The sequence below is a fragment of the Syzygium oleosum genome, unplaced genomic scaffold (genome assembly GCF_021117445.2).
Source record: "Syzygium oleosum isolate NSW1041296 unplaced genomic scaffold, Sole_v2.1 Sole_v2.06, whole genome shotgun sequence".
In the NCBI taxonomy this organism is placed as follows: Eukaryota; Viridiplantae; Streptophyta; class Magnoliopsida; order Myrtales; family Myrtaceae; genus Syzygium; species Syzygium oleosum.
The window spans coordinates 12431505-12456455 of record NW_026607490.1 but is presented as its reverse complement, the minus strand read 5'-3'; the positions used below and the strand labels follow the sequence as shown (position 1 = coordinate 12456455).

Below are 24951 nucleotides of genomic sequence, written 5' to 3'. Positions count from 1 at the left end.
GAGTAAATTAAATTCAGTCAAATTCGTGTTTACCTTATTTAAAAACTAATGTTAATAAGAAAATTATTCAATGGTATATCTTATTCTGTATAACCTCGCCTACGCCTACTACACTAAAAAATAGGAAACTCTGAATACAAATATAAATTGTTGTTTATATGATTTTGAGCATCATCATTTTTCTTACTAGTTGGCACGAGAAAATTACCAAAAAAGCCCTAAATCTATTGCACTAGTGCCAATTAAATTACAAACCTTTCAATTTGGCCAATTTAGTTCTAAACTTTTAAACAATTTGTCAATTGAGTCATTCCGGCAAATTTTGGCCATAAATTATTAATTTGGACGTCGGCCATCTTACGCGGCATGGCTGGCGGCTAGCAGCTAGCGCTAACACGGACAATTTTTGAAATTTCTTAAAAAAATTGATTTTTTTCATTATTTTTTTCTTTTTTCTTTAATTTATAGACATTGGGCACGAGCCAACAAGCCCTTGTTGGTTGCTAGCGACGGTCGTGGCCCTTGCCTAGGCCCTTGTTGGCTGCTAGTGAGGGTGCGAAGGCCCTTACCAGATCTGTTATAACATATACCGATGTAAAGAAATTTTAAACCAAGTTGTTTAATATATATGTCGGTCCTGAAGCACCAGCTACCATTATTTTCAATTCGTCAGCACATACTATCAAAGTAGGTACACCCTTCGGAAGAATAATTGTGATTCCAGATGTATCATGACTGGTACAAAAAAGGCAAGGATCGGAAAAATTGCATGGGTAAGAGGGCACAAACAATATATGGCGCTCCTCACTATTTTCACCTGGGTTCACCTTCTTTTGATTTCTCGCTTATTACCATTTCTTTAGAATTTTATTTCTATGTCACATAGAAAAATAGGGTGTCTTAGGGGTAATTAAGAGCAGTTATAGCATATGCCAATGTTAAGAAAATTTTATAACAAGCAGCATTATCCATTCATGATTCGAAGGTTCTCACTATCGCTCTCCCACCAACTATCAGATCGAGAATGGATAAGGTCGTATGTGGAAAATTCTCCCTCAACGAAGTTCGGGACAATGCTCCTGTTAGTGTGAGTTGTTGATTGCTGTATTTAAGGCTAAATAAGGGGGATTCGCATATCAAGCCTAAAATAGGGAATCTCCTCTGTATAAATATCTTGTTGTATTTAACGCTCAATAAGGGGGATTTGTGTATCAAGCCTAAAATAGGGAATCTCCTCTGTACATATATATGTATTAATGTAACTAAAGATGAATGAGTAAAATAAAAATAAAAAAAGAGGGTCTAGGAGGCTTATCCGAGGATGTAGGCAAATTGCCGAACCTCATTAATTCTTGTGTTATTCTCCTCTTCTTCTTGATATGCATTTAGATTTTTAACATGGTATTAGAGCGACTGATCTAGGGACCTTAATTGACCCAACCCGACCTAGATCCCAAACTTCCCCAAACCACCCAAAAAAACCCTAAACACTGTGTCGCCGCCGCCGTTGTGACTCATCCACATCAGATCGTCGCCGTTGCCGTCGCCATCGCCATAATTCAGGATATGCTTTTTCATTTGAAAGTGTCCGATATCTCTGGCATAAGGGATAATGGAAGGGGCGATTTGAGGAAATCACTTTCTTCATAGGCACAAGATCTCAAATAGAGGGCTCTTCCCATTGAAAGAATTAAAGGTTCAGATACAGGAACTGTTGGATAAAGGATTCAGTCGTCCTAGTGTGTCTCCATGGGAAACGCCAGTCCTGTTGGTAAAGAAAAAGGACGAGACATTGAGGTTGTGTAACGATTACAGGCAGTTGAGTCAGAAGATGATTAAGAATAAGTATCCACTGCCGAGGATTGATGACTTGTTTGACAATTGCAAGGAGCCTCAGTGTTCTCTAAGACTGGTCTACGGACCGGATATCATCAGTTAAAAATCAGGAAAGAGAATATTCCTAAGACCGCTTTTAGGACGCGGTATGGGCAATATGAGTTCGCCGTGATGCCCTTTGGTCCAACCGATGCTCCTGCTGCCTTTGTGGATCAAATGAAGCGGGTGTTTAAGGAGTTTCTATACCATTTCATCGTAGTGTTCATTGACGATGTATGGGTGTATTCGAAAGGCTCGGAAGAGCGTGAAGTGCAAATGAGTAAGGTGCAACGGACCTTAAGAGAACCCGCACTCTTCGCTAAGTCCAGTAAGTGTGAGTTTTGGCTTAGCAGAGTAGCGTTTATTGGACGCATAATGTTGGGAAATGGAATTTCTATGGATCCATCAAAGATTGAGGCCGTGACTAAGTGACCAAGACCGGTATTAGTGATGGAGGTTCAATGTTTCTTAAGATTGGCCGGTTATTGTCGATGTTTGGTAGAAGGATTCTTGTCGATAGCTAGGCCATTGACGTGATTGCGTGAGAAGGAAACTAAGTTTGAGTGAGATGAAAAATGTGAAAGGAGTTGTCAGGAGTTGAAGCATAGGCTGACAACTGCCCCGATCTTGACTATTCCGTCTAGATCAGGAGGATTTGAGGTCTATAGTGACGCATCATTAATAGGACTTGAATATGTTTGATGCAGCATGGAAGGGTAGTTGCATGTGCGTCGCGCCAATTGAGGCCGCATGGAATGAATTATTTCGACGCACGATTGAGAATTAGCTGTAATAGTATTTGCCCTGAAGATGTGGCGACACTATTTATGTGGAGAGAAAATTCAAATTTATGCAGACCACTAGAGCCTCAAATATCTGTTTTCGCAAAAGGAGTTAAGTCTGAGGCAGTGTCGGTGAATATAGTTGTTAAAGGACTATGATTGTGACCTTTGGTATCATTCCGGAAAGGTTAACCGGGTAATTGATGTATTGAGTCTGAAGTTAAGTATCGCACATTTGATGGTAAGGAATGAGCATTGTTAGAAAGAGTATGAGACTCAGGGTTTGAGTTCGAGGTGAGTCTGATGTCTAATCTAATGACTGCATTGAGAATCGAACCGGAGATCCAAGCAAGGATTAAGGCGTTGCAGTCTGCAGACCCTGAGATTCAGAAGAGTCAAGAGATGGATAATATTAAGGGAAAACCGGATTTCCAAGTGTCCGAGGTTAGAATTTTGAAGTTTCGAGGATGGTTATGCGTGCCCGATGATGTGGAGCTTAAGGAAGAGATTTTGGCAGAAGCTCATAGGAGTAGTCATAGTATTCATCCGAACAGTTCAGGAATGTATCAGAATTTGCGGTAACATTATCGGTGGAGTGATTTGAAAAGGAATGTGGCCAAGTGTTTGACATGCCAACAAGTGGCGGCGCAACGTTGTAAGCCCGGAAGATTCTTGCGAACTTTGAGGAATCCCAGAATAGAAATGGGAGCATATAAATATGATTTATGTGACGAGACTACCAAGGAGCCAAAGAGGACGATTTAGACTTTGGAGGATATGCTTCGGGCATGTGTGCTTGATTTTCAAGGTAAGTGGGAAGAACAATTGCCCTTAGTAGAATTTGCGTATAATAACAGCTTTCAGCAGAGTATTGGGATGGCGCCGTTTGAAGCGTTGTATGGCAGAGCATGTAGAACGCTCATATGTTGGGACGAAGTTGGAGAAAGAAAGTATGAACCGGACTCGACTCATGTGTTAAGCTATGTAGAAATAGAAGTTGACGACAGGGTGTTGTATGTTGAAAGACCAATAAGGATCGAGGATTAGAAAGAGCAAGTTCTGAGGAACAAGAGGATCCCGATGGTCAAGGTTGTGTGAGAACATCACGGGACAGAATGTGCGACTTGGGAAAGTGAAGAGATGATGCAACGTCAATACCCCCAGTTGTTTGAGTAGTAGTAGAACTTGTAAATTTCGAGGACGAAATTTTTGTAAGAGGGGAAGAGTTGTGACATCCTGAAATTTGTCCATTTGGGGTTTAAGAAATGCTTGATTTTATGAACGTACTCGTAGTTAGTTTTCGCCCGGAACTGATCATTCCTGGGATACTAACCAATAGGGAAAGGCTGACCGGAGATCTAAATTCGTACGACTAAGAGAAAATTCGATCGTGAATTGACTTTCGACCATAAAATCGCCGAGGTGACATTTTGAGCCACTGTTGGCCGATCCAAGGATAGTTAGGGGTCAGTTCGCCACTGTCAGAGTAGTGGCTCGCGGGTGATACCGCCAGACCACGAAATGAATTGACGAATGATCCTAAACCTATACCGAACGATCGTACCCCTCGGATCTAGTGATCGATCCTCGCGATTTAAATGACAACCGAAGTCGTCGCAAACCGAATAAAACTTCACGTGACTCGATTTATTATCGGTCACGGGTCGAATATGCAAATTTCCCCAACGAGCCACCCGTTAGTTTGAGAAACAATCGAGTTGCGTTTAATAAAATTTAATTATTTAATTGAGCTCAAATCGGACACCCGGAAAATTAGGAAGTCACAACAAGGCGCTAGGATGACGTTGTGAATGGATTGTGCAATTTTGGAATGTCCTGATTCCTTCGGAAAAATTCGATTTCGATAATAAATGAGGAAAGTGACCATTTTACCCCTAAGAGTTTGTAAATGGCATGCTTTATGGTAGAAGGGCATTTTGGTCATTTTGCCCTAACTTTTTGGATTGGACAATTTTGCCCTTGGAATTTTATGAAATTCCCATAATGCCCTTGGATATTTTTGGTAAGATTCGATCTCGGCCGTCGATTTCGAGATAAGATCGAATCTGGGCCATCGATTTGGATTGTGAGAGAGGGGCAAGATGGTAATTTGCCACTTTTGGTCAAAATGTGACTATTTAAGTCCAAGACCCATTCTCTCTCCTCATTTCCTCTCTCTCCCTCACGGCAGCCACCCCCCCCCCCCCACCGAAACCTCTCTCTCCCTTTTTCCCTCACCGCCGATTGCCCCCTTGGCCGTACGCCGGCGCCACCGCTCACCGCCCGCCGAGCTGCCACCCGTACGCCGGCCGCCGTACCACCGCCGCCACCCCAAGCCGTCCTTCTCTCGGTTTTCTCTCTCTCTTGCTCTTGGCCGTGAGCTGGTTGGCCAGGGGAAGCCGCGCCACCGCCGTGCGCCGATCGCCGTCCGCCGTGCCAAGCCGCGCCGTTCGCCGCCGTCCCCGTCAATCACCGCCGCTTGTCGCTCTAGCCGAGGTAGTCTAGGGCTCGGTAAGTCACCCCCTAAACCCTATTTAGGATATCGGGTATTAACGGACTAGTTTAGACGCGGTTTAGTCGATTTTAGGGGTTGATTGAGGTGATTATAGGTAGATTAAAGGAGAGCTTGATCTTTCATTGTGTTCTTGGATATCCTTGTGGCTGTTGGATGGTAGTTTGAGCATTGTGAAGTGAGTTTTGTGGGTTGAAATTGGGTGGATATCAACTAAGGCTCGGATCATTGAAATTTGAGGTGAATTTCTGATTCGCGGTTACTGTACCCGTCCGGTTTGCTATTTTTGTGGAGAATTTTGTGGGCCGAATTTGAGGAAGTTATCTTCATGAAAGTTGCTCCCAACATCTTGACGTATGACATAATTTAATTTGAGAATTTTTGGAAATCATCGGAGGCCATTCGGAAGTCCATCTTTGGACCGAAATTCGTGTGCTGGAAATACTGTTCCTCCGACCTTCGGGTCTGTTCGAATTTTTATAAATTTTTCCAGACCTATTTTCAAAATACTTCCTTCACAAAACTTGTTGGGGACATTTGTGACTATGACATATAGAAATTTCAAGGTTTTCTAAAGTAATTTGTGTACTGGATGAGAAGCATTTTTATGGTCAGGTGGCCTGACCGGACGGGTTGATTTTCATCTGATTTCAAGTGATAAAAAGAGGTGTTTACAGTTGGAACTGGATTTCGAGTTCTCACGGAAAATGTTTATCAAGATGTTTTACGCAACATATCCAAAATTTAGAATTTTTGGAATTCATTTACTATTTATTTTGATGGGATTTCGGTCACTGTGTAAACTGCCCAATTTTACCCCGATTCTTTGGATGTTCATTTTTATGAGTGAAATGGCGGGGGTGTCGAGGTTGAATGGTTGTTGCCCTCGTGACTGGAATTGATGCTTGAATTTGTGTTGTATGAATTAATTTGAGGATGAAATGAGGATGTTTCGGGGCTGGAGTGAGACTGATTAGGGTGCCGGACGTTGTGGATTGAAATGACGGACATATAGTCTGATTTGGAGACGATTTGTGTCGGTTTGAATGGGCTGTGATGTGGCTGTGTTGTGGTGCCCGTTATGACTTGAATTATGCGTGGAAATGTTGAATTTGTGCCTTTGAACGTGGCTGTGTTTGTGGGCCCATGAGTGGCCTTGTGTGTTTATTGTACCGAGATTTGATGGATTGAAATATGCTTGATTGTGTGCACGCTTGGGCCGAACTGAATGAATTGTCAAATAGGCCATATCGAATGCTTGGTGAGCATGAAAAATGTATGTGAATTGTTGTGTGCATGGGCTGCGTGTGATTGGTCAACTGAGTGGCAAGTGGTTGTTGAGCATGTGCATGAGCAAGAAAGTGAATGTGGTGTGGCATGTGCGATCGTGGGAATTGTGCCGTCCTGAGGCGTGTACTTCAACGCGGGTTGTGTAGTAGGTGGTAGATGTTGAGCTTGAAGCGTGTACTGTAACGCGGGCGAGAAACATGGCCTGAGGCGTGTATTGTAACGCGGGCCCTGAAGTGTTGTGAAAATCGGTCGCAGTGAACCTGAGGCGTGTACTGTAACGCGGGTCACTGGCGAGTGGTACGGAAAGGAATGTGATGAGGCAAGCAGAAATGCGTGAAACGTGAATTGAGCATGCGTGTGATTGCATATAGTGTGAATATGACTAACGTGCAGGGTGCAAGCAGGATAGGCCAGGTAAGCACAATTGATGTGCCTGTTATGTGATGATGGCGTGTGTGTGGTTGAGTCTTGTGATTGTCTGGAGGTACGTGATAGCCTAGGTGGGGTTTAGGGTGTGTGCTTATTGAGATGTGATCTTATGGTTGTTTCAATCAACAATTTCAGAATCCCGACCTGAGCGATGAACCTTCCGCCGCCGCCGCAGCGTTTTGCAATACCGTTGCACATCGACAATAACGTGGTAGAGTACCCGTTAGACGAGCAGGAGGCTCAGGAGGATTCAGACTCGAGTTCTGAGGAGTCGAATTTGGAGTGGACGCCATCTCGAGGGCGTAGGGGCTAGAGTAGGGATTGGGAGTAGGTCTTTTGAGGTGTACCATTTTTGGAAGTTAGGATATACAGGCTATCGATCCTTTTGATGTCGATGGTTAATAGTTATAAGTTCGGTGTGCTGGTGCATATGTATGGTGGTTATGTAAATTGTGAATATTGTATAAGTTTGGAAGAAAAATGAATATGTATCTTCTCCTTTGTTTACCCCAGTTTTTATTTGTCCGGGTATTAGTGGCTTTCGCTGATCGTTTTTAAATCTCTGATAAGTTTAATTGGGTCGGCGATACCCTGGGACATCGCATTAATCGACCAGAGAAGTGTGTCGCGTGCTCGATGGGGTTCGGGACGTGACAAACACCGACACAGAGTGCACTGTTTTCTTTTGCGCTCCAAAATTCTTTTGCCTGCCTTTCGGCTCACATGCTATGCTTTTCGGAAGCAACAAGCATTCGCATCAATTCCGTTAAGTTTCCAAGTTTTCAGACGCCGAAAATTTGCAAATTCATTAGGATGGGAAATGAAGTCGTAGTCAGTGAAAATAACTGCCTCGTAATGCGCACCAATCATTGAATTGCTCATTGCTCTTTCAAGCTTTATTCTGACATGACCTTATATTTGACCAACAAATCCTTTAGAACATAGAAAGACAATTGAAAAGGCATTCCTCACACGAGCTTCAAGCTAGAGCTGAAGCATACAAAAGAAATCCCCCCCAAGTTCCAATAATTATCACTCCAAATGATTTGAAAAGACAATTTAAGCACAAACACCGGGGTTTGCCAAGAGGTACTCTTCAACTGTCTTGAACAATCCCATAGCCCTATCTTTTCCCTGCTTGATATCATCTTCCTTAAGCTCCGCACCTTCCTGAACATGATAGTCGCTAGTCATCTTGCAGACACATCCACCATCAGCTGATGTCAACTTCACCTCATAGACAATGTAGTCAATTTTGTCGAACTTGATATCACTTTCAATCAAAGTATATTTGCAGTAAAAGTTCTCAACATCAAGAGCGTCAATCTTGTGCTTTGTGTACTTGATGTGAGCACCTGTTACATGAAATCACGTAAGTGAAAAGATTAATTTTTGAGTTGCGTGATCTATAAATGAACTTGACATGGCAGATAAACATCTATTATCCGACTTACTTTCGCCAAAGTTGGTCTGCTTAATACTGCCAACTCCACCATCTCCCTCAATGAACTCAACGCTCTTGATGCCACCGGGGACAATCTTGGGAATGATGTTGTGCGAGTCAAGGACCAAAGCCTTGAACATCCTCGATGGAGCGACCGCAGATGTGAACTCTTGAGAGTAAGTGATGACACCCATGTTTGCCTTGTAAGAAGCAAAGAGAAATGAACTCAAGTAGGAAATGGAAGGGATTGGAGTGATTGCAATAGAAGAAGCTTGAGCTGATGAAGATAGTGAAGGGAATTACATTATATTTATAGGCAAGTTGATAGCTCAGCAGTCCGTAATCATTCAAACTTCAAAGCACTCCGAGTTGGACCATTCGGCCTTGCTTTAAGCGTTTCTTCGTTTCTTATTGGGCCGAGCCACCGATCATCTAGAAGATGAAGAAGGAAGACTTAATTATTCAAGCACGTTGAAAATAAACCTTGTATTATAAGTTATTATGTTATAATATTCTTATGCCCAGTTTGTTATGTAGGAATCTAAAGATATATAGAATAATTAAACGTTTATAAAATTTGTAGATGATGAACAATGACACTGGTGAGCTTTCCAAAAGCATATATTAAGATATAGATCAGAAATGCGTAAGGTTTTAAATGTATATCAATTATTTTGACAGCATGAGTTCATAAATTTTTTTCTACGGCAATTGTGGAATTGTCTTTTTCTGGTTCTCACTAAAAGTGGTCTCAGGGGCCGGCAAGAGTAGTCACCAAAGCTGGGGAAACAGTCGGTACTAGCCGATGGGTAATGTTGCGATTCGAACCCCATTCCAACAGATCAAAGCCTCAAAAGAAGTACTTGTGGGATGATGGCCTGACCTACTTATATATATATCACTCAACATAATGTCGTCGGATCCAGTATGGGTTTAGTCTATCCTCAAGCCACACATCTATTAGAGGGCTCCTCCTCTAATACAATCCATAACGACTTGATCCGGTCCACATCTATCAAGCCCTTAAAAGAAGTAGTCGAAGTAATCGCACAAGATGTAGACCATTTGTGGCAAGTGTTAGCTTATATATCACTCAACAATGCATCTCTCATCAACAAAATATGTCACCAGTGGTCCTCCGCGATGAATGAATCCAATGGATCTTTTGACCGAGAAATAGTTTCCACCGGTTTCATTAACATTGGAAGGCTAGTAAAAGGAAACATTTTGAAGGATTATGGTTGCCGTAGTGTTTGAAAAGAGAGTATTTATAGTGTTAGAGGTGTTTGTTATTGTAGAGTTATCTACTTAACTTTGAGCAAAAGCAGCACCTTCTACAATCTGCAACCTCTTGAGATTACTAGTTTGTGGCTATTAGTCTGGAAGAGTAGATGTAAACAAAAGGTTAGAGTCAAACAACTATATATCTGTTTGCCCAATCTTCTATCTCTTAAACTTTGTTATTCACTATTTGATAGAAGTATTTGCATTTGCACAATTGTTTTCATTCTACGAAAGAATATATTCAAATCTTCCACGAAAAGGTTTTGATAGACCTATTGACCCCCTTTTTGTCTTTGTGAGTCAGTTTTATCAGTTCTATTTCGTTGAACGACATTTTTATGGACATGATTTTTTTTATGATCATATTAAGTAATTATTCTCATAAAATTTGACTTCTGTAGTCCAGCGAGAATAAATTCTCTAATGACAGTGACAGCGCTAACATTTACCACTTTATTTGGGTACTAATTTGAAACAAATCTAACTATTATGACTAAACCTGTTGAAGTGCCCACCTTTTTCCCCGTGCTTAATTAGCCGTGCTCTGTTCTTTTCAGATACCATTTCAAGCATTTAGTTCCTCTGATCATAAATGATTTTTCTCTAGTCTAGCCATTGGTTTTTACCATGCTTGCTGGTAAAAGTACGCACTAGACCACCATCTTTTCTTCATATCCATTTCATTTCATAATCTCAACCTTAAAAAAGTCAGAGGAAATTATGACCTCCGTGAATTTATGTCTCATTAGTCATAGCCAGAGAGTTATTGACAATGATGAATGGGAAATTTAGTATATTTGAAGCAGCTCACTTATAAGTCGAGCAATATTTAACCTTGTTACGACAAAGGGGTGCTCATCTTTAGGGGAAAATCCAAAGAAGTGCAATCCATTTGATGGATTGCTCATTTATCTTTCAAATTTTATTGTCACCAAACCCTTTAGAAACATAGAAATAGACATTCCACACAAAAGCTCCAATAGAGCAAGAGAAAGGACAAAGACAACATAATACAAATTTCCACCACTTAACTCACATCACTCGATAGAATTTTGGAAGGGCCATTTAAGCACAAACATCAGGATTTGCCAAAAGGTACTCCTCAACGGTCTTGTATAGCCCCATAGCCTTGTCCTTTCCCTGCTTGATATCATCTTCCTTGAGCTCCGTGCCGTCAATGGAATTGTACTCACTAGTCATCTTGCAAACACATCCGCCGTTGTCCGACGCAATGAATTTCACCTCGTAGACGACAAAGTTGATTTTTTCGAACTTGATATCACTTTCAATCAAAGTGTATTTGCAGTAGAAGTTCTCTGCATCAAGAGCATCGATCTTGTGCTTGGTGTACTTGATATGGGCACCTATTGCACAAATTCATGAAAGTAGATGGTTTAATTCTAAGTTCTACATACTATTGATGAACTTGACATGGTAAAGCTACGCAAGCGATCCCACTTACTTTCGCCGAAGTTAGTCTGCTTAATGCTGCCAACTCCACCATCTCCCTCAATGAACTCGACGCTCTTAATGCCCCCGGGGACAATCTTGGGAATAACGTTGTGCGACTCAAGGACCAAAGCCTTGAACATCCTCGATGGAGCAACAGCAGATGTGAACTCTTGAGAGTAGGTGATGACCCCCATTTTGCAATCAAAGAGAAATGAACTCGAGAAGGTAGTGGAAGGATATGGTGTGATTGCTATTGAAGTAGGCTTGAGCTGATGAAGATGATGAAGAGAAGCACTTGGTATTTATAGGCAAGTTAGTTGTTTAGCAGTCCATAAGCATTCAAAGTTCGAAGCACTCTAAATTGGACTGATCAGCCTTGCTTTAAGCCTTTCTTCCTTTCTCATTGGGGCAGAGCCACCAGTAATCTAGATGATTAAGGATAAGGACAAGCTCATTACAGAGCAAAAATGAAGGATTAGATTTCTTTTGTTCATGTCGTGTTCACCGAAATGGTGGGTGTAGTACAATCTAAATTGGTGATATAATCAGAGATATCAACTTCACATGTGCATAGAATCTCATAGAAATTATTTATTGTGCCGTCAATGTATGCCTCATTTGCAGGCTATTATATTTGAAATTTTAGACTTTACTCAATGCCTCAAAATGTATTGTATAAGTTTTTTCATCTAGAATTAGGACCAGTCCAAAGTGGAGTGCTACGAATAGATTGAACTTGAATTCTTTGTCAGCTAAAACAACTAAATCATTACACGCACTTTCCCGGAATCTATAAATACCCATCCGTTGTTGCTCAAGATCTCCACAGTAAACTCAACAGTCTTCTTCTACCGTCAAGCAAGTCTATTTCAAATTACTTCTTCATTTTCAGATCTTTACTCTCGGAAACAAACATGGGCGTCACTACCTTATCCAAAAATGCACAACCCCAATTGCTCCATCAATAATGTTCAAGGCTTTGATTTCTCAATTCCCACGATCTCATCCCAAAGATTGCCCCCCAGGGCATCAAGAGCATTGAGTTCATTGAAAGAGAAGGACGAGTTGGAAGCATCATGCAGACTAACTTTACTGAAGGTTCTTATTGTCCTTAATCAGTGATGCGCATACTCGTATTCATCCTCCTTATTGAATCGTATTGTAGTGATTCTAAGGGAAAGCACAATCCTAAACTTCGTCAAGGGAGAATTTATCACAAAATAAGTCACCAAATTGTGCTTAGAATCACTACAATAGGAATCAATAAGAAAGATGAATTCAAGTACGTGCACCATTGATTAAGGACGATAGATACCTTCGGCAAAGTTAGTCTGCTTGATGCTTCCAACTCCTCCATGTATTTCAATGAACTCAATGCTCTTGATGCTCTGAGGGGCCTTTGGGGATGAGCTTGAGTGAATCCAGAATCAAAGCCTCGAACATTCTTGACAAAAGCAATTGGGGTTGTGAATTCTTGGATAAAGGTAGTGACGCCCATGTTTAAAACACCTGTCCTTTTGATATAGCGCAGTCTATTGATGTTTTAAAAGTAATGTTTCGAACCTCTTTCTGCAGATAACATATAATTAGCTACTGCTGAAATTATAAGAAAATTCTTCATTTTTTCATCTACGAAGAAATTAAGTGGTAAGCTCCTGTTCGATTTGGAGACAGGAGATTCATGCCCCATACTAGAAACACATCAATAGGTTTACTTACCAGTTGGTCCTTACAGATATCGTAACTTAATTAAGTTCTATAAAACCTTATATATTTTTTTTTCCTTACCAAAAAAAAACTTTTGAGGAAACCTCTTTTCTGCACGTATATGTCAGAGGGATAGATTCCTCCCAAGTGTAAAATCCAATTACTCCTTTTTAATATATGGTATGCGAAAACTAGTTCAGGCTTCAGACACGATTGATATGACTGCAAGAAAAATGGCTACAGGCGACAAACAAAGTCGTCCTTAAAGACAGTTAGACCATCCCTAATGATCATCAGCAGCAAGTCCTTGCCCGTCAACTCTACTTGTGCCGCTACCGATAACTATGGATCGCCTATCCGTCCTTCAGCTCTTTAAAAAATCAACCCTAACCACATATTTGGATAGTGACAGTCAGTTGCACTTACATGATTTGTTTTAGCTGAATCTCAAATCAAATGACAATCGTTTCTTTATAAATATAATATGGGAATACAAGAAATCTTTCATGACTCAAGTATCGGTCTTGCAACTGCAGAGGAACGAGACAAACACCATAGCCAAAATATGTGAAGTACAATTCATTTGAAGCACAAAGAAAACGTTTTAAGCATAGACATTTGGCTTCGCCAAAAGGTATTCCTCGACAACTTTGTACAATCCCATTGCCTTGTCTTTGCCTTGTTTGATGTCCTCTTCTTTGAGCTCCGCACCTGCCTTAGTGTGGTACTCACTAGTCATCTTGCAGACACATCCGCCATCACTTGAAGTTCAAACTTTACCTCGTAAGGAAATAGACTCGATCTTGTCGAAAAGTACATCGCCCTCAATCAAAGTATACTTGCACACAAGGTTCTCAGCATCCATGGCATCAATCCTGTGCTTCAATTGCTTCAAATGACCACCTGAAATTTCAACTGCTTTAGTTAACACACTAATTGACATTCAATCAACAGCAAACATATTTTTATGTTTGGTACCAACTTTAATTCACATAAAGACTAACCTTCAGTGAAGCTGGTTTGCTTAATGCTTCGCTGGTTTGCTTAATGCTTCCCGCCCCGTCATCACCTTGGATGAACTCGATGCTCTTGATCCCTTGAGGAACAACCTTGGGCATAAGATTGTGCGAATCAAGAATCAAAGCCTTGAACATCCTAGATGGAGCAATTGGAGTTATGAGCTCCTGGGTGTAGCTAGTGACCACCATTTCTTTTCCTGATAAAATAGAAGAAACAGCAGTATGAAGGATTTGAAAGGATTATCAGTGATGCTCAGCTTAGTGCAGAAGCTTGAGTTCTTGTTGATGTCGAGAAGAGTATTCATCTGATGGGTATTTATAGATGAATGGCTTTATTGATTTTGCTACTCATCTCACACTATCAAGAGTTCATACTGAGAGCGCTCCAAAACCGACTCGTCAGAGGTTAGCCACCATCCTATACTTTTCTTCCTTTCCAAATAGTATATGGACCCACGATTGTGTAAATACAAATTTATGGAAATGGTTGAGAATCCTAAAATAGGTAAGAGGACCCATGAATTAGTTGCAACGCCCATCAATTTCGCTATCCGATAAATTTGACTAAAGTCATACAATGACACCTGCTTATTTAATTTGGATGGACCCCCACATCTATGGGATTGACTTCTGTGATTTTGTTAACCCTATTAGTAGTTTACACAATGACTGAGGATAGACTTTGACCTCTGTACGTGTTGATTTCTCCACTGGTAAAAAATTTGTCATTTTGGTGATTGAAAAAGACAAATTCAAATGTGAAGATTGTACTGGTCATCTAAAATTGACCTATTGATTTTGAAAGCAAATTTTTGTCACTCTTGTTGGTACTATTCAGAATTCATAGGAGCGCTCCACATTGGACTACAAGCAGCCACTTTCCAAACTCTTGTCGCTTTCTACACTGTACGGACCGTCATTAATCTAGAAGATCATGAAAAGTACTTGACTTACAAAAGAGGCAAAAAAGTCAAAGACGACCGACCTTTCAGTTCAAGTAGCTCTTGAACAGTAGTCGTCAAATTTGGAGGATATCCCATGAATGGGGTCAAGAGAGGATAATTATCTTTATTAAATTTTTGTCCCACCAGCCTTAAAAATGTGAGTGATTAATTTTAGATCATACACAATGAAAACATCATCGGTAGTTTAATCCTTTGACCGTGTAGTGGAGACTTTGGAATTCGTTGTTCAACCCTTCCAACTTTAAACTTGTCTCCAGGTTGAGTGGGAACCAAAGAAAAGCTCTTTTATGTAAAAAATCAACAAAATGATGCTAATCGACGATGTTGAGGTGCATCTAGTCTAGATGGGTACCAGTGCAATAAAATTATGCATCGAACAGTTGAATCATCGAGTAGTTGGTATATCTATTAGGCTTACAATTCATTGGCTTTACTTTCTAAATTGAAACTTGGTCCAATTAGGCATGTGGGGTTCAAATTTTGGTTCCCTTTTGACAATCTCTCGATAATAAATTATTGGATATTTCATGTTCATCCTAACAGGTTGCACCGGATCCAATAATTGATTGGATAATCCCCTAATTTATATTGCTCGTTATGTCAAGGAATGAATACCGCAAATCATCATGATTGCCAAGTGTGAATGGCAACTATCGATATTAGGTTTGGCAAACCAATTATTTATTAGGAAAAAAGTACTTCCTTTCCTATAATAATTAAGAGGCAGGAGCACAGAGATATGAATATATGAAGGCCTATGAAACATCCTGAAAGTCCCATGTAAATTTTTCACTAGTGGAAGTGGCTCTAACACAGAGCAATTTACTCACAATTGATAGAATTTGAACAGATGACCTACAATTTCGAGCTAAAAATCCTATGAGGTGCCAATCCTAACGGGTTAATAACAAATTGTAAAAAGAATTAGTCCAAACGTTATTACTTTAAAGAGGCTTAAACATCAAGTTCGAGTCAAAAAGGTCTACAAACAAATTAGCACTATCGCTCTTAGTACTAAAGATGCGAAATAATTGTCTCATGAAGCATTTTCTCGATGTCAAGAAACAATTTGAAGGAAGTGCTAACACACCATGTTATTCAGTGGATTAATTGTCAAAATATGTATTCAGCTTCTCTAAAATAGAGTGCCCTGTTTTTCTTATGCGCATGAAAATTCTTTTGTATGCTTTTCGGAAGCCACAAGCATTCGCATCAATGCCGTCAAATTTCTAAGTTTTCAAGCCCCAAAAATTTCAAATTCGAGGATGGGAAATGAAGTCATTGTCAGTGAAAATAACGGTTTGACGATGCATAAATTATTGAATTGCTCATTGCTCTTTCGGGTTTTATTCTGACATAACCTTATGCATAACCAACAGATCCTTTTGGACATAGAAAGACACTAGAATAACCATTGCTCTCGCAAAAGCTCCAAGCTAGAGCCAAAAAGAAACATATAAAAATAATTCACTCAAGTTCCAGTGATTATCACTCAAAGGATTTTTGAAAAGACAATTTAAGCGCAAACAGCGGGGTTTGCCAAGAGGTACTCTTCAACTGTCTTGAACAATCCTATAGCCCTGTCTTTACCCTGCTTGATGTCATCTTCCTTGAGCTCCGCACCTTCCTTAACATGATAGTCGCTACTCATTTTGCAGATGCAACCACCATCAGCAGATGTGAACTTCACCTCATAAACAATGATGTCAATTTTGTCGAACTTGATATCACTTTCAATCAAAGTATATTTGCAGTAAAAGTTCTCAACATCAAGAGCATCAATCTTGTGCTTCGTGTACTTGATGTGAGCACCTGTTACATGAATTCACAAAAGTAAAAAGATTAATTATGTATTCTGCAGTCTATAAATGAACTTAACATGGTATTTAAAGATCTATTATTCGACTTACTTTCGCCAAAGTTGGTCTGCTTAATACTGCCAACTCCACCATCTCCCTCAATAAACTGGACGCTCTTGATGCCCCCGGGAACAATCTTGGGAATGATGTTGTGAGAGTCAAGGACCAAAGCCTTGAACATCCTCGATGGAGCAACAGCAGATGTGAACTCTTGAGAGTAAGTGACAACACCCATGTTTGCCTTGTAAGAAGCAAAGAGAAATTAACTCAACTGGGAAATAGAAGGGATTGGAGTGATTGCTATGGAAGAAGCTTGAGCTGATGAAGATGGTGAAGAGAATTACTTTACATTTATAGGCAAGTTGATAGTTCAGCAGTCCATCATCATCCAAAGTTCAAAGCACTCCAAATTGGACCATTGTGACTTGCTTAAAGCGTTTCTGCATTTCCTATTGGGCGGAGCCACCGGTTATCTAGAAGATGAAGAAGGAAGACTTCATTTTTCAAACACGATGAAAATCAACCTTGTATTGTAAGTTAACCTGTTATAATCTTCTTATAAACTTGTTAATTTATAAGATGCCCAGTTTGTTATCTAGGAATCTAAAGGCATTCATCATCCTAACTACTACATTCTCAAGCAACAATTCTCGTGATTAAATAGGACTACCAACATTAGACTGTTGTACTACATGAAGTCCTTACATAATATTACCTGAGGCACTACTAGAATAGTAAAACTATTAAAGATTGTAAACGCTGAACAATGAAATTGGTCGACTTCCAAGTCATCACGTTCGAATATTAAGATACAGATCAGATATATCTTTTGAATTAAAAATAATAATACAACTATGCATGAATTCATAAATTTTTGTGTATTGCAATTTGTGGAATGGCCTTTTTTCTGGTTAACACCAAAAATGGTCTCGGGCGCCGGCAAGAGTCGTTGCTAGTCGGTAGTGGTCAGCTGGGTGATGGAGCGACTCAATCCCATTCATATGGGTCAAGTCCTAGAAGTACTTGTGTGATGATGGCCTCCTTATGTATCACTGAACATAGCCTTGTTGGATCCATAACGGGTTTAGTTTGTCCTCAAACCACACCTCTTATATCGACCATAACAACTTGAGCCGGTCCGCATGGGCCAAGCCTTTAAAGAAGTATTCTAAATAATCACATAAGTTGTCGACTATTTAATGTAGGTGTTAGCTTATATATCAATCAACAGGGCATCACTCATCGGATAATAGATTTGGAAAGTGACTAGAGATGTCTCGATGTCCGCATTATATTGCTCCAGCTACATATGGCACCAGAGGTCCTCCGCGAAAGGCAATATAGCTCAAAATAAGTGTGCATCAAGGATAGTTTTGGGCCACTTGGTCTTTCGGGATTCAAGGTTCATGAAGGGATAACCTTGGAGGTGTTGGGATAACTTTCTTTTAGGGCCATAGGAAATTTATGATAGCTTAAGCAACTGATGTATAAATAGAACAAATTCACGTACAATTTCAACTTAAGCAATGATAATCACAAAAGGAGATCTACGGGAGGGCAAAATCCAAGGTAATGCAACAATTGTCGAGTTGATCAATTGCTCTTTCAAGTTTTATTGCGACATGACCATACACAAAACCAACAAATCCAAAACCATTCCTCACACAAAAGCTCCAAGCTAGACTAGTTTTCTAATCAGACAAAAAACAAACCGTTTTCGAGTGCATAAAATTATAGTTTGTTAATGAGGTAGTGAATAATTTTTCCACTTCAAACTCCGTGTCTGTCATATTTGTCGGTGATAGCTACTTTTTTTTTTTGTCAATTAACGGTAATAGAAACAATATAAGAACCTTTGAGAGTAACTTAACCTAATGCTAAATGGTAATGCTTAAATACTAGCTGATATAAGATTATTAGATTTGTAGAGAATGAATTGAGCCGGTTTATCTCTACTATCATAGCTAGGTTCTTCTGGAAAATTCTTTGTTTGCCCCTATTATAATAGTACATAAAACGCAGAATATATGCATGTTAAATCATCCTAAAAGTTGGATGCAAAAGAAAATTGATAATTATGGAATGTCTTGACCGAACGAGCAAACAAAAGCTAAATCGCATATACTTAAGATTGTTCAACTCATATGTCGGTCACCCAGCCATATTTTAAATTAATCGTGAAGAGAGAGAGAGAGAAAGATAGAGAGAGAAGAAAAGAACACCGTTTTCTGGAGAACAATGGTGTTCCATCCATCTCGCTATCATATAGAATTTTCCGTACAACGGCGGTCAATGACAAGGATGGCTCATTTGAAGGCCTATTATTTCTAGAATTTTAGACTTTGGTCCATCTCATAAGTGTGATTATATAGGTTTTTCCATCTAGAAGTGGGGCCAGTCCAAAGAGGAGTGCTACGAATAGATTGAACTCGAATTCTTCGTCAGCGAAAACAACTAAACCATTACACACACATTTCCTAGAGTCTATAAATACCCATCAAGTTGTTGCTTAACATCTCCACAGCAAACTCAGCAGTCTTCTTCTTCCTTCAAGCCAATCTTTTTCACATTACTCCATTTTCAGATCTTCAGTCTCAAAACCAAACATGGACATCACTACCTTTACCCAAGAATTCACAGCCCCAATTGCCCCATCAAGAATGTTTAAGGCCTTGATTCTCGATTCCCACAATCTCATCCCCAAGATTGCCCCCCAGGGCATCAAGAGTATTGAGTTCATTGAAGGAGATGGAGGAGTTGGAAGCATCAAGCAGACTAACTTTGCCGATGGTAACTATCGTCCTTAATCCGTGATACGTATACTTGAATTTGTCGTTCTTGTTAATTCCTATTGTAGTGATTCTAAGCAAGAGCTTCAATTTATGCCAGGTGGTCACTTGAAGTGTTTGAAACATAAGATTGATACTCTCGACTGTGACAACCTAGTATGCAAGTACACCTTGATTGAAGGCGATGTGATCTTTGATAAAATTGAGTTCGTTGTCTACGAGGTCAAATTTGAGGCTTCAAGCAATGGTGGATGTGTCTGCAAGATGTCCAGTGAGTATCACGCAAAGGCTGGTGTGGAGCTTAAGGAAGAGGACATCAAACAAGGCAAAGAAAAGGCTATGGGGTTGTACAAGGTCGTCGAGGAGTACCTTTCTGCCAATCCCGATGCTTATGCTTGATGTGCATTCTAATTAGACCTTTTGTTTTCTAGAAAACATTGTGTGAGGATTTTTCAGTAATCTTTTCTTTCGGGGCATGATGTATTGGATTTGCTTTGGGAGATCTAAGTCCATCAGTTTCGCACATTGAAATAAATGGATTACTTTGAGAAATGATAATAAAGTTTTATGTTACTATTTTTCTATTTGAATTCACTTACAAAAGTGAAGCTTAGGGGCGATCTTCTCACACGGATTTGTAAGAATGATTGTCATCTCAGGATCATGACTACCGGTGCTCAAGCTTATCAACTCTCAAGTTCAACTTATGCTCATCAACTCTCAAGTTCAACTTATGCTCATACGGCCTTGGCCATTCTCGATTTGATAGTCAGTGGGAGAGTGATAGTAAGAACCTTCGAATCAAGAATAAATAATACAGCTTATTATAAAATTTTCTCGACATTTGTATATGCTATAACTGCTCTTAATTACTCTGAAGACAACCTATTTTCCTATCTAACATAGAGAAATAAAATTCAAAAGAAATGGTAATATGTGAGAAATCAAAAGAAGGTGAACATATGTGAAAATAGTGAGGAGAGCAATATTTTGCTTGTGTCCTCTTACCCTTTGCAATAATTCCGATCCTTGCCTTTTTTAGACCAGTCTCGATTCATCTGGAATCACAATTTTTACACCGAAGGGCGTACTTGCTTTGATAGTATGTGCTGACCAATTGAAAATAATGGTGGATAGTGCTCCACGACTAGCATATATTTAACAACTTGGTTTAAAAATTAGTTCTTCAAAACAGCTTAATTACCTATATATTTATCTCAATACTATGCAAAAAGAAACGCTTATGTAAAGATTTTCCTTGTTGATGAATGATGAAAAACTAGTTTTTCAGGGTGGTAATTTTTTTCTTTCTAATCATTGAGGTAAAGTTATATTTCATGAAAAAGAAATTATCGTCCGTACAAATAGTTTTCGCTGTTGGTGTTAGGATTTAGCCATGGGAGGCAATTGCACAAAAGTCCCTGTCTTGAAACGACTCTACAATCCACATTCATTGAGATTGATAAATGAAAATCTCTAAACGAAAATTGAAATATATGTCCCCGTCAAACCAATATTATATTATTAACAGACTAGATTTTTATGATTTGATGGATTTGAATCAACCTAGCTTTTCATATCCTTAAGCAGGTGATATCTTATCTCACTTTTATTGGGTGCTTTGTTCACACTCTCCGACCAAGTAACACCACCAAAACAGAGTCCTCTGTTTCTCTGATGCTCTCCAAAATTCTTTTTGCCTGCCTTTCGGCTCAAATGCTTTGCTTTTTGGAAGCCGCAAGCAACTCATTCGCATCAATTCAGTTAAATTTCTGAGTTTTCAAGCTGCAATAAATTTCCAATTTGATTAGATGGGATTGGAAATGAAGTTATAGTCAATGAAAATAACAGTCCCATAATTCGAAATGTTCGAGCATCATAATTTGGATAGAGAAGTTCAGGATAACTTTTCTTTTAGGGCTAGAAGAAAATTTGGCAACTGACGTGGGAATAGAATAAATTCGCAAGCAAATTCGACTTGATGAATGATAATCACAAAGGGAGATCTACTTTAGAGAAAAATTCGAGGCAATGCATCAATCGCTCATTGCTCTTTCAAGTTTTATTCTGACACGACCTTATACTTAACCAACAAATCCTTTAGAACATAGAAAGACACTAGAAAGGCCATTTCTCACACAAAAGCTCCAAGCTAGAGCCAGAAAGAAGCATACAGAACAAATCACCTCAATTTCCAATAATTATCACTCCAAAGGATTTTGAAAAGACAATTTAAGCACAAACACCGGGATTGGCCAAGAGGTACTCTTCAACTGTCTTGAACAATCCCATAGCCCTGTCTTTGCCCTGCTTGATGTCATCTTCCTTGAGATCTCCACCTTCCTTAACATGATAGTCGCTAGTCATCTTGCAGACGCATCCATCATCAGCTGGTGTGAACTTCACGTCATAGACAATGAAGTCAATTTTGTCGAACTTGATATCACTTTCGATCAAAGTATATTTGCAGTAAAAGTTATCGACATCAAGAGCATCAATCTTGTGCTTTGTGTATTTGATGTGAGCACCTGTTACATGAATTCAAAGTGAAAAGATTAATTCTTAGCTCTGCAGTTTATCAATGAACTTAACATGGTAGATAAACATCTATTATCCGACTTACTTTCGCCAAAGTTGGTCTGCTTAATACTGCCAACTCCACCATCTCCCTCAATGAACTCGACACTCTTAATGCCCCCGGGGACAATCTTGGGAATGACGTTGTGCGAGTCTAGGACCAAAGCCTTGAACATCCTTGATGGAGCGACGGCAGATGTGAACTCTTGAGAGTAAGTGATGACACCCATGTCTGCCTGGTAAGAAGCAAAGAGAAATGAACTCAAGTAGGAAATGGAAGAGTTTGGTGTGATTGCTGTTGAAGAAGGCTTGAGCTGATGAAATGATGAAGAGAACCAGTTGGTATTTATAGGCTAGTTAGGTGTTTAGCAGTCCATAAGCATTCAAAATTCAAAGCACTCCGAACTGGACCAATCAGCCTTGCTTTTTAAGCCTTTCTAGCTTTTTCATGGGGCAGAGCCACCAGGAATCTAGAAGTTCACGGAAAAGGACAAGTTCATTATAGATCAAACATAAAGGACTATAATTCTTTGTCCCTGTCGGGTTCACCAATTTGGCGGGCGGACTACAATTTAAAATGGCGATATTAATAGAGATATAAACTTCACATGTAGATTGAATCTCATAGATTATTTAGCATGCCCACAATGAATTCTTCTATATATTAGTTACTCAATTATATAGATGTTCGAACTCATCATTTAAGATTCTCCAAACATTTAATCATGTTGTCTACTGTATGCTCAATTATGTAGATGTTCGAACTATTCACATAATTGGATTTATCGACATAAAAGTTAGGCGGCTATGATATTATTTTCCAGTATTGCATTAAAAGAAGTTTTCGTGTTAATATGCACTGAGGTACAACTAGAATTCTAAAACTATTAAAATTAACTTTCATTTAATATAAATCTTGCGGTGAACACAATTTGACTTTTATTTATCTAAAACACCAACAACAGTCACAACATATAAATTTGGAAAAGTGGCAGCAACAGTAGTAAACATTTGTCCAAATATATAATGAAGTTCTAAACACTTGAATTTGTGCAATCAAATCATAAATGTCTTTTATTGGGAGCAATTTGATCTTTTTTGCAAGGTGGCAGTCAAATTTGATGATATGACATGCCGGAATCCGACGCGGCATTTTTAAATATTATTTCGCATAGTTGGCATTGAAGTGGCACCACATTAATAAATATATCAAAGATTACAAAACAATGTGAAAGAAAAGTTTGAAGAAAGCAAAAAAATAAAAAAAATAAGAAAAATAAACAACTAAGCTTTCAAGTAAAAAACATTAAAATAATGGCAGGTAGAGTGAGGAAACAAACCCAATTCAATTTACAATTAAATTACATAAAAATTAAAATTTATGGATTTTTTTTTATTGAAGTGACTAGTTTGGATTGAACTATCATTGACTTTTGAATTTCTAAATCACCATTTCTGTGGACTTTCTCTTGAGTGTGGCTACAATCACGGGTATTGTTGGGAGCGCCCAATAGAAATTAGATACATTCATTAAGGGAGATCGCCAAGAGAAAGCTCAAGTCCGAATCCATCAACATATCCAATTGGACTCGGTTCCATTTCTTGAGTTATATGCCAATTTTATATATTAACTGCTCCACACCATAACAATTCTATAATATATGCCTTTTCTAACACTACTCGCATGCGCATCTCAATAATCTCCCACTCATGTGCAAGCTTAGTATTAAGGTCCATCCCTCCTTAATTCATATATCCTTCTGCAGCAACATGTCCCAATTCATATCTCCAACACCCACCTTCATTCCAATAGATCAAATCCTGAAGGTTATAATCGGGACCGAGTTATTACACTACAACACCCACCTCCACTATAGGTCTCTTCCATTAGACTGCACCATGAAGGCTGCCCAAAACTACATTGGTCATATTTCTTTCTTGAAATATTCACTGAACACCAAAACACATTGCGAGTGCCACCAATCAACCATTTGATTTGATACCATTTATTGGGAGCACAGAAAAGAAACTCAATACCTTAATTTAGGGAGATCACCAAGAAGGAATTCAAGTTTGAGCCCATCAACATATTTAGTTGGACCACACTAATAACCTGATTTGGGACTTTGAAGAGGCACAATAGCATCATTAACACACTCAACCTATTAAGAAATGTATTTTTGGCTTCTATTCTAATTAACCCCGGGACTTATATGCACTAGGATGGTTGGCCCACAATGGGCATCTAAACCAAGATGCCATAACCAACCATAGTCACGTCGGCCTTACATATATCAATTATTTGTCTCCTCACTAGAGACTTCTTGATAATCATAAGTGGAAAATTTAGGATATTTGAAGCAACTCTCGTATAAGTGGAGCAATATTAAACCTTGATTACGACAAAGGGGTGATCATCTTTCAGGGGAAAATCCAAGCAAGCGCAATCTAATTTAATGGATCGCTGAATTGTCTTCCAAGTTTTATTGTGAAATGACCTTACACACAAACAGCAGACCCTTCGGAAACATAAAAGTACACAAAAAACATTCCTCACAAAAGCTCCATTGGAGCAACAAAAAAAAAAGAAAGAAAAATGCAATACCATTTTCCACCACTTATGTCACGCCCCGAACCCTAACGGGCTCGCGACACTCCTTCGATGGCTGTATTGAACGCGATGTCCCAGGACGCGTCGCCGACCCAAACGAAACACTCAAATTAAATCACGAGCGGAAGCAAATTTAAATCAACCCAAACAATAACCAATGACGACGGGATAGCACTTGCATGAATCAAACAGTTGCTTATAACATCCATAAACATAGCATTAAATCACGTTCATCAAAAGGGGCAGTGGTTGGGTAGCCTACTTCACTATACAAAAAGGGGACATCCACAAAAGGGATAAAGCATTAATATTCAACACCACTCCCGGTCTCCGACTCGCACGTGACGACTGTTCGT

General features: G+C 39.4%; 5 protein-coding genes and 1 pseudogene across 5 annotated transcripts; 1 reads left to right on the top strand and 5 right to left on the bottom strand.

Annotated features, from left to right (window-relative positions):
• Positions 1 to 7734: 7734 nt before the first annotated feature.
• Positions 7735 to 8598, bottom strand: LOC115682859 (major strawberry allergen Fra a 1-3-like). Its single transcript, XM_030607218.2, has 2 exons — positions 8343 to 8598; positions 7735 to 8243 (listed from the first exon to the last, which is right to left on the bottom strand). The coding sequence occupies exons 1-2, from the start codon at positions 8524 to 8526 to the stop codon at positions 7948 to 7950; spliced, it is 480 nt and encodes a 159-aa protein (XP_030463078.1). The 5' UTR covers positions 8527 to 8598; the 3' UTR covers positions 7735 to 7947.
• A 1996-nt stretch (positions 8599 to 10594) lies between these two features.
• Positions 10595 to 11262, bottom strand: LOC115682855 (major allergen Pru ar 1-like). The gene is made up of 2 exons (XM_030607215.2): positions 11079 to 11262; positions 10595 to 10980 (listed from the first exon to the last, which is right to left on the bottom strand). The coding sequence occupies exons 1-2, from the start codon at positions 11260 to 11262 to the stop codon at positions 10682 to 10684; spliced, it is 483 nt and encodes a 160-aa protein (XP_030463075.1). The 3' UTR covers positions 10595 to 10681.
• A 1965-nt stretch (positions 11263 to 13227) lies between these two features.
• LOC115682863 (pathogenesis-related protein STH-21-like) lies at positions 13228 to 14070 on the bottom strand (annotated as a pseudogene).
• A 1997-nt stretch (positions 14071 to 16067) lies between these two features.
• Positions 16068 to 16956, bottom strand: LOC115682858 (major strawberry allergen Fra a 1-3-like). Its single transcript, XM_030607217.2, has 2 exons — positions 16670 to 16956; positions 16068 to 16571 (listed from the first exon to the last, which is right to left on the bottom strand). Exons 1-2 carry the CDS (start codon positions 16851 to 16853, stop codon positions 16276 to 16278), a joined length of 480 nt encoding a protein of 159 aa, XP_030463077.2. The 5' UTR covers positions 16854 to 16956; the 3' UTR covers positions 16068 to 16275.
• A 2187-nt stretch (positions 16957 to 19143) lies between these two features.
• LOC115682852 (major allergen Pru ar 1-like) lies at positions 19144 to 19980 on the top strand. The gene is made up of 2 exons (XM_030607213.2): positions 19144 to 19408; positions 19508 to 19980. Exons 1-2 carry the CDS (start codon positions 19225 to 19227, stop codon positions 19804 to 19806), a joined length of 483 nt encoding a protein of 160 aa, XP_030463073.1. The 5' UTR covers positions 19144 to 19224; the 3' UTR covers positions 19807 to 19980.
• A 1437-nt stretch (positions 19981 to 21417) lies between these two features.
• LOC115682860 (major strawberry allergen Fra a 1-3-like) lies at positions 21418 to 22319 on the bottom strand. Its single transcript, XM_030607219.2, has 2 exons — positions 22031 to 22319; positions 21418 to 21935 (listed from the first exon to the last, which is right to left on the bottom strand). Exons 1-2 carry the CDS (start codon positions 22212 to 22214, stop codon positions 21640 to 21642), a joined length of 480 nt encoding a protein of 159 aa, XP_030463079.1. The 5' UTR covers positions 22215 to 22319; the 3' UTR covers positions 21418 to 21639.
• Between the last annotated feature and the right edge of the window lie 2632 nt (positions 22320 to 24951).

Bases quoted from the DNA above. Each gene is read 5' to 3' on its own strand.
- LOC115682859 (XM_030607218.2), bottom strand. From the start codon at position 8,526: ATGGGTGTCATCACTTACTCTCAAGAGTTCACATCTGCGGTCGCTCCA. The intron at 8,244-8,342 runs GTAAGTCGGATA...TTCATGTAACAG, and splicing joins GCAGACCAACTTTGGCGAAA to GTGCTCACATCAAGTACACA.
- LOC115682855 (XM_030607215.2), bottom strand. From the start codon at position 11,262: ATGGGGGTCATCACCTACTCTCAAGAGTTCACATCTGCTGTTGCTCCA. The intron at 10,981-11,078 runs GTAAGTGGGATC...TTTGTGCAATAG, and splicing joins GCAGACTAACTTCGGCGAAA to GTGCCCATATCAAGTACACC.
- LOC115682858 (XM_030607217.2), bottom strand. From the start codon at position 16,853: ATGGGTGTTGTCACTTACTCTCAAGAGTTCACATCTGCTGTTGCTCCA. The intron at 16,572-16,669 runs GTAAGTCGAATA...TTCATGTAACAG, and splicing joins GCAGACCAACTTTGGCGAAA to GTGCTCACATCAAGTACACG.
- LOC115682852 (XM_030607213.2), top strand. From the start codon at position 19,225: ATGGACATCACTACCTTTACCCAAGAATTCACAGCCCCAATTGCCCCA. The intron at 19,409-19,507 runs GTAACTATCGTC...AATTTATGCCAG, and splicing joins GCAGACTAACTTTGCCGATG to GTGGTCACTTGAAGTGTTTG.
- LOC115682860 (XM_030607219.2), bottom strand. From the start codon at position 22,214: ATGGGTGTCATCACTTACTCTCAAGAGTTCACATCTGCCGTCGCTCCA. The intron at 21,936-22,030 runs GTAAGTCGGATA...TTCATGTAACAG, and splicing joins GCAGACCAACTTTGGCGAAA to GTGCTCACATCAAATACACA.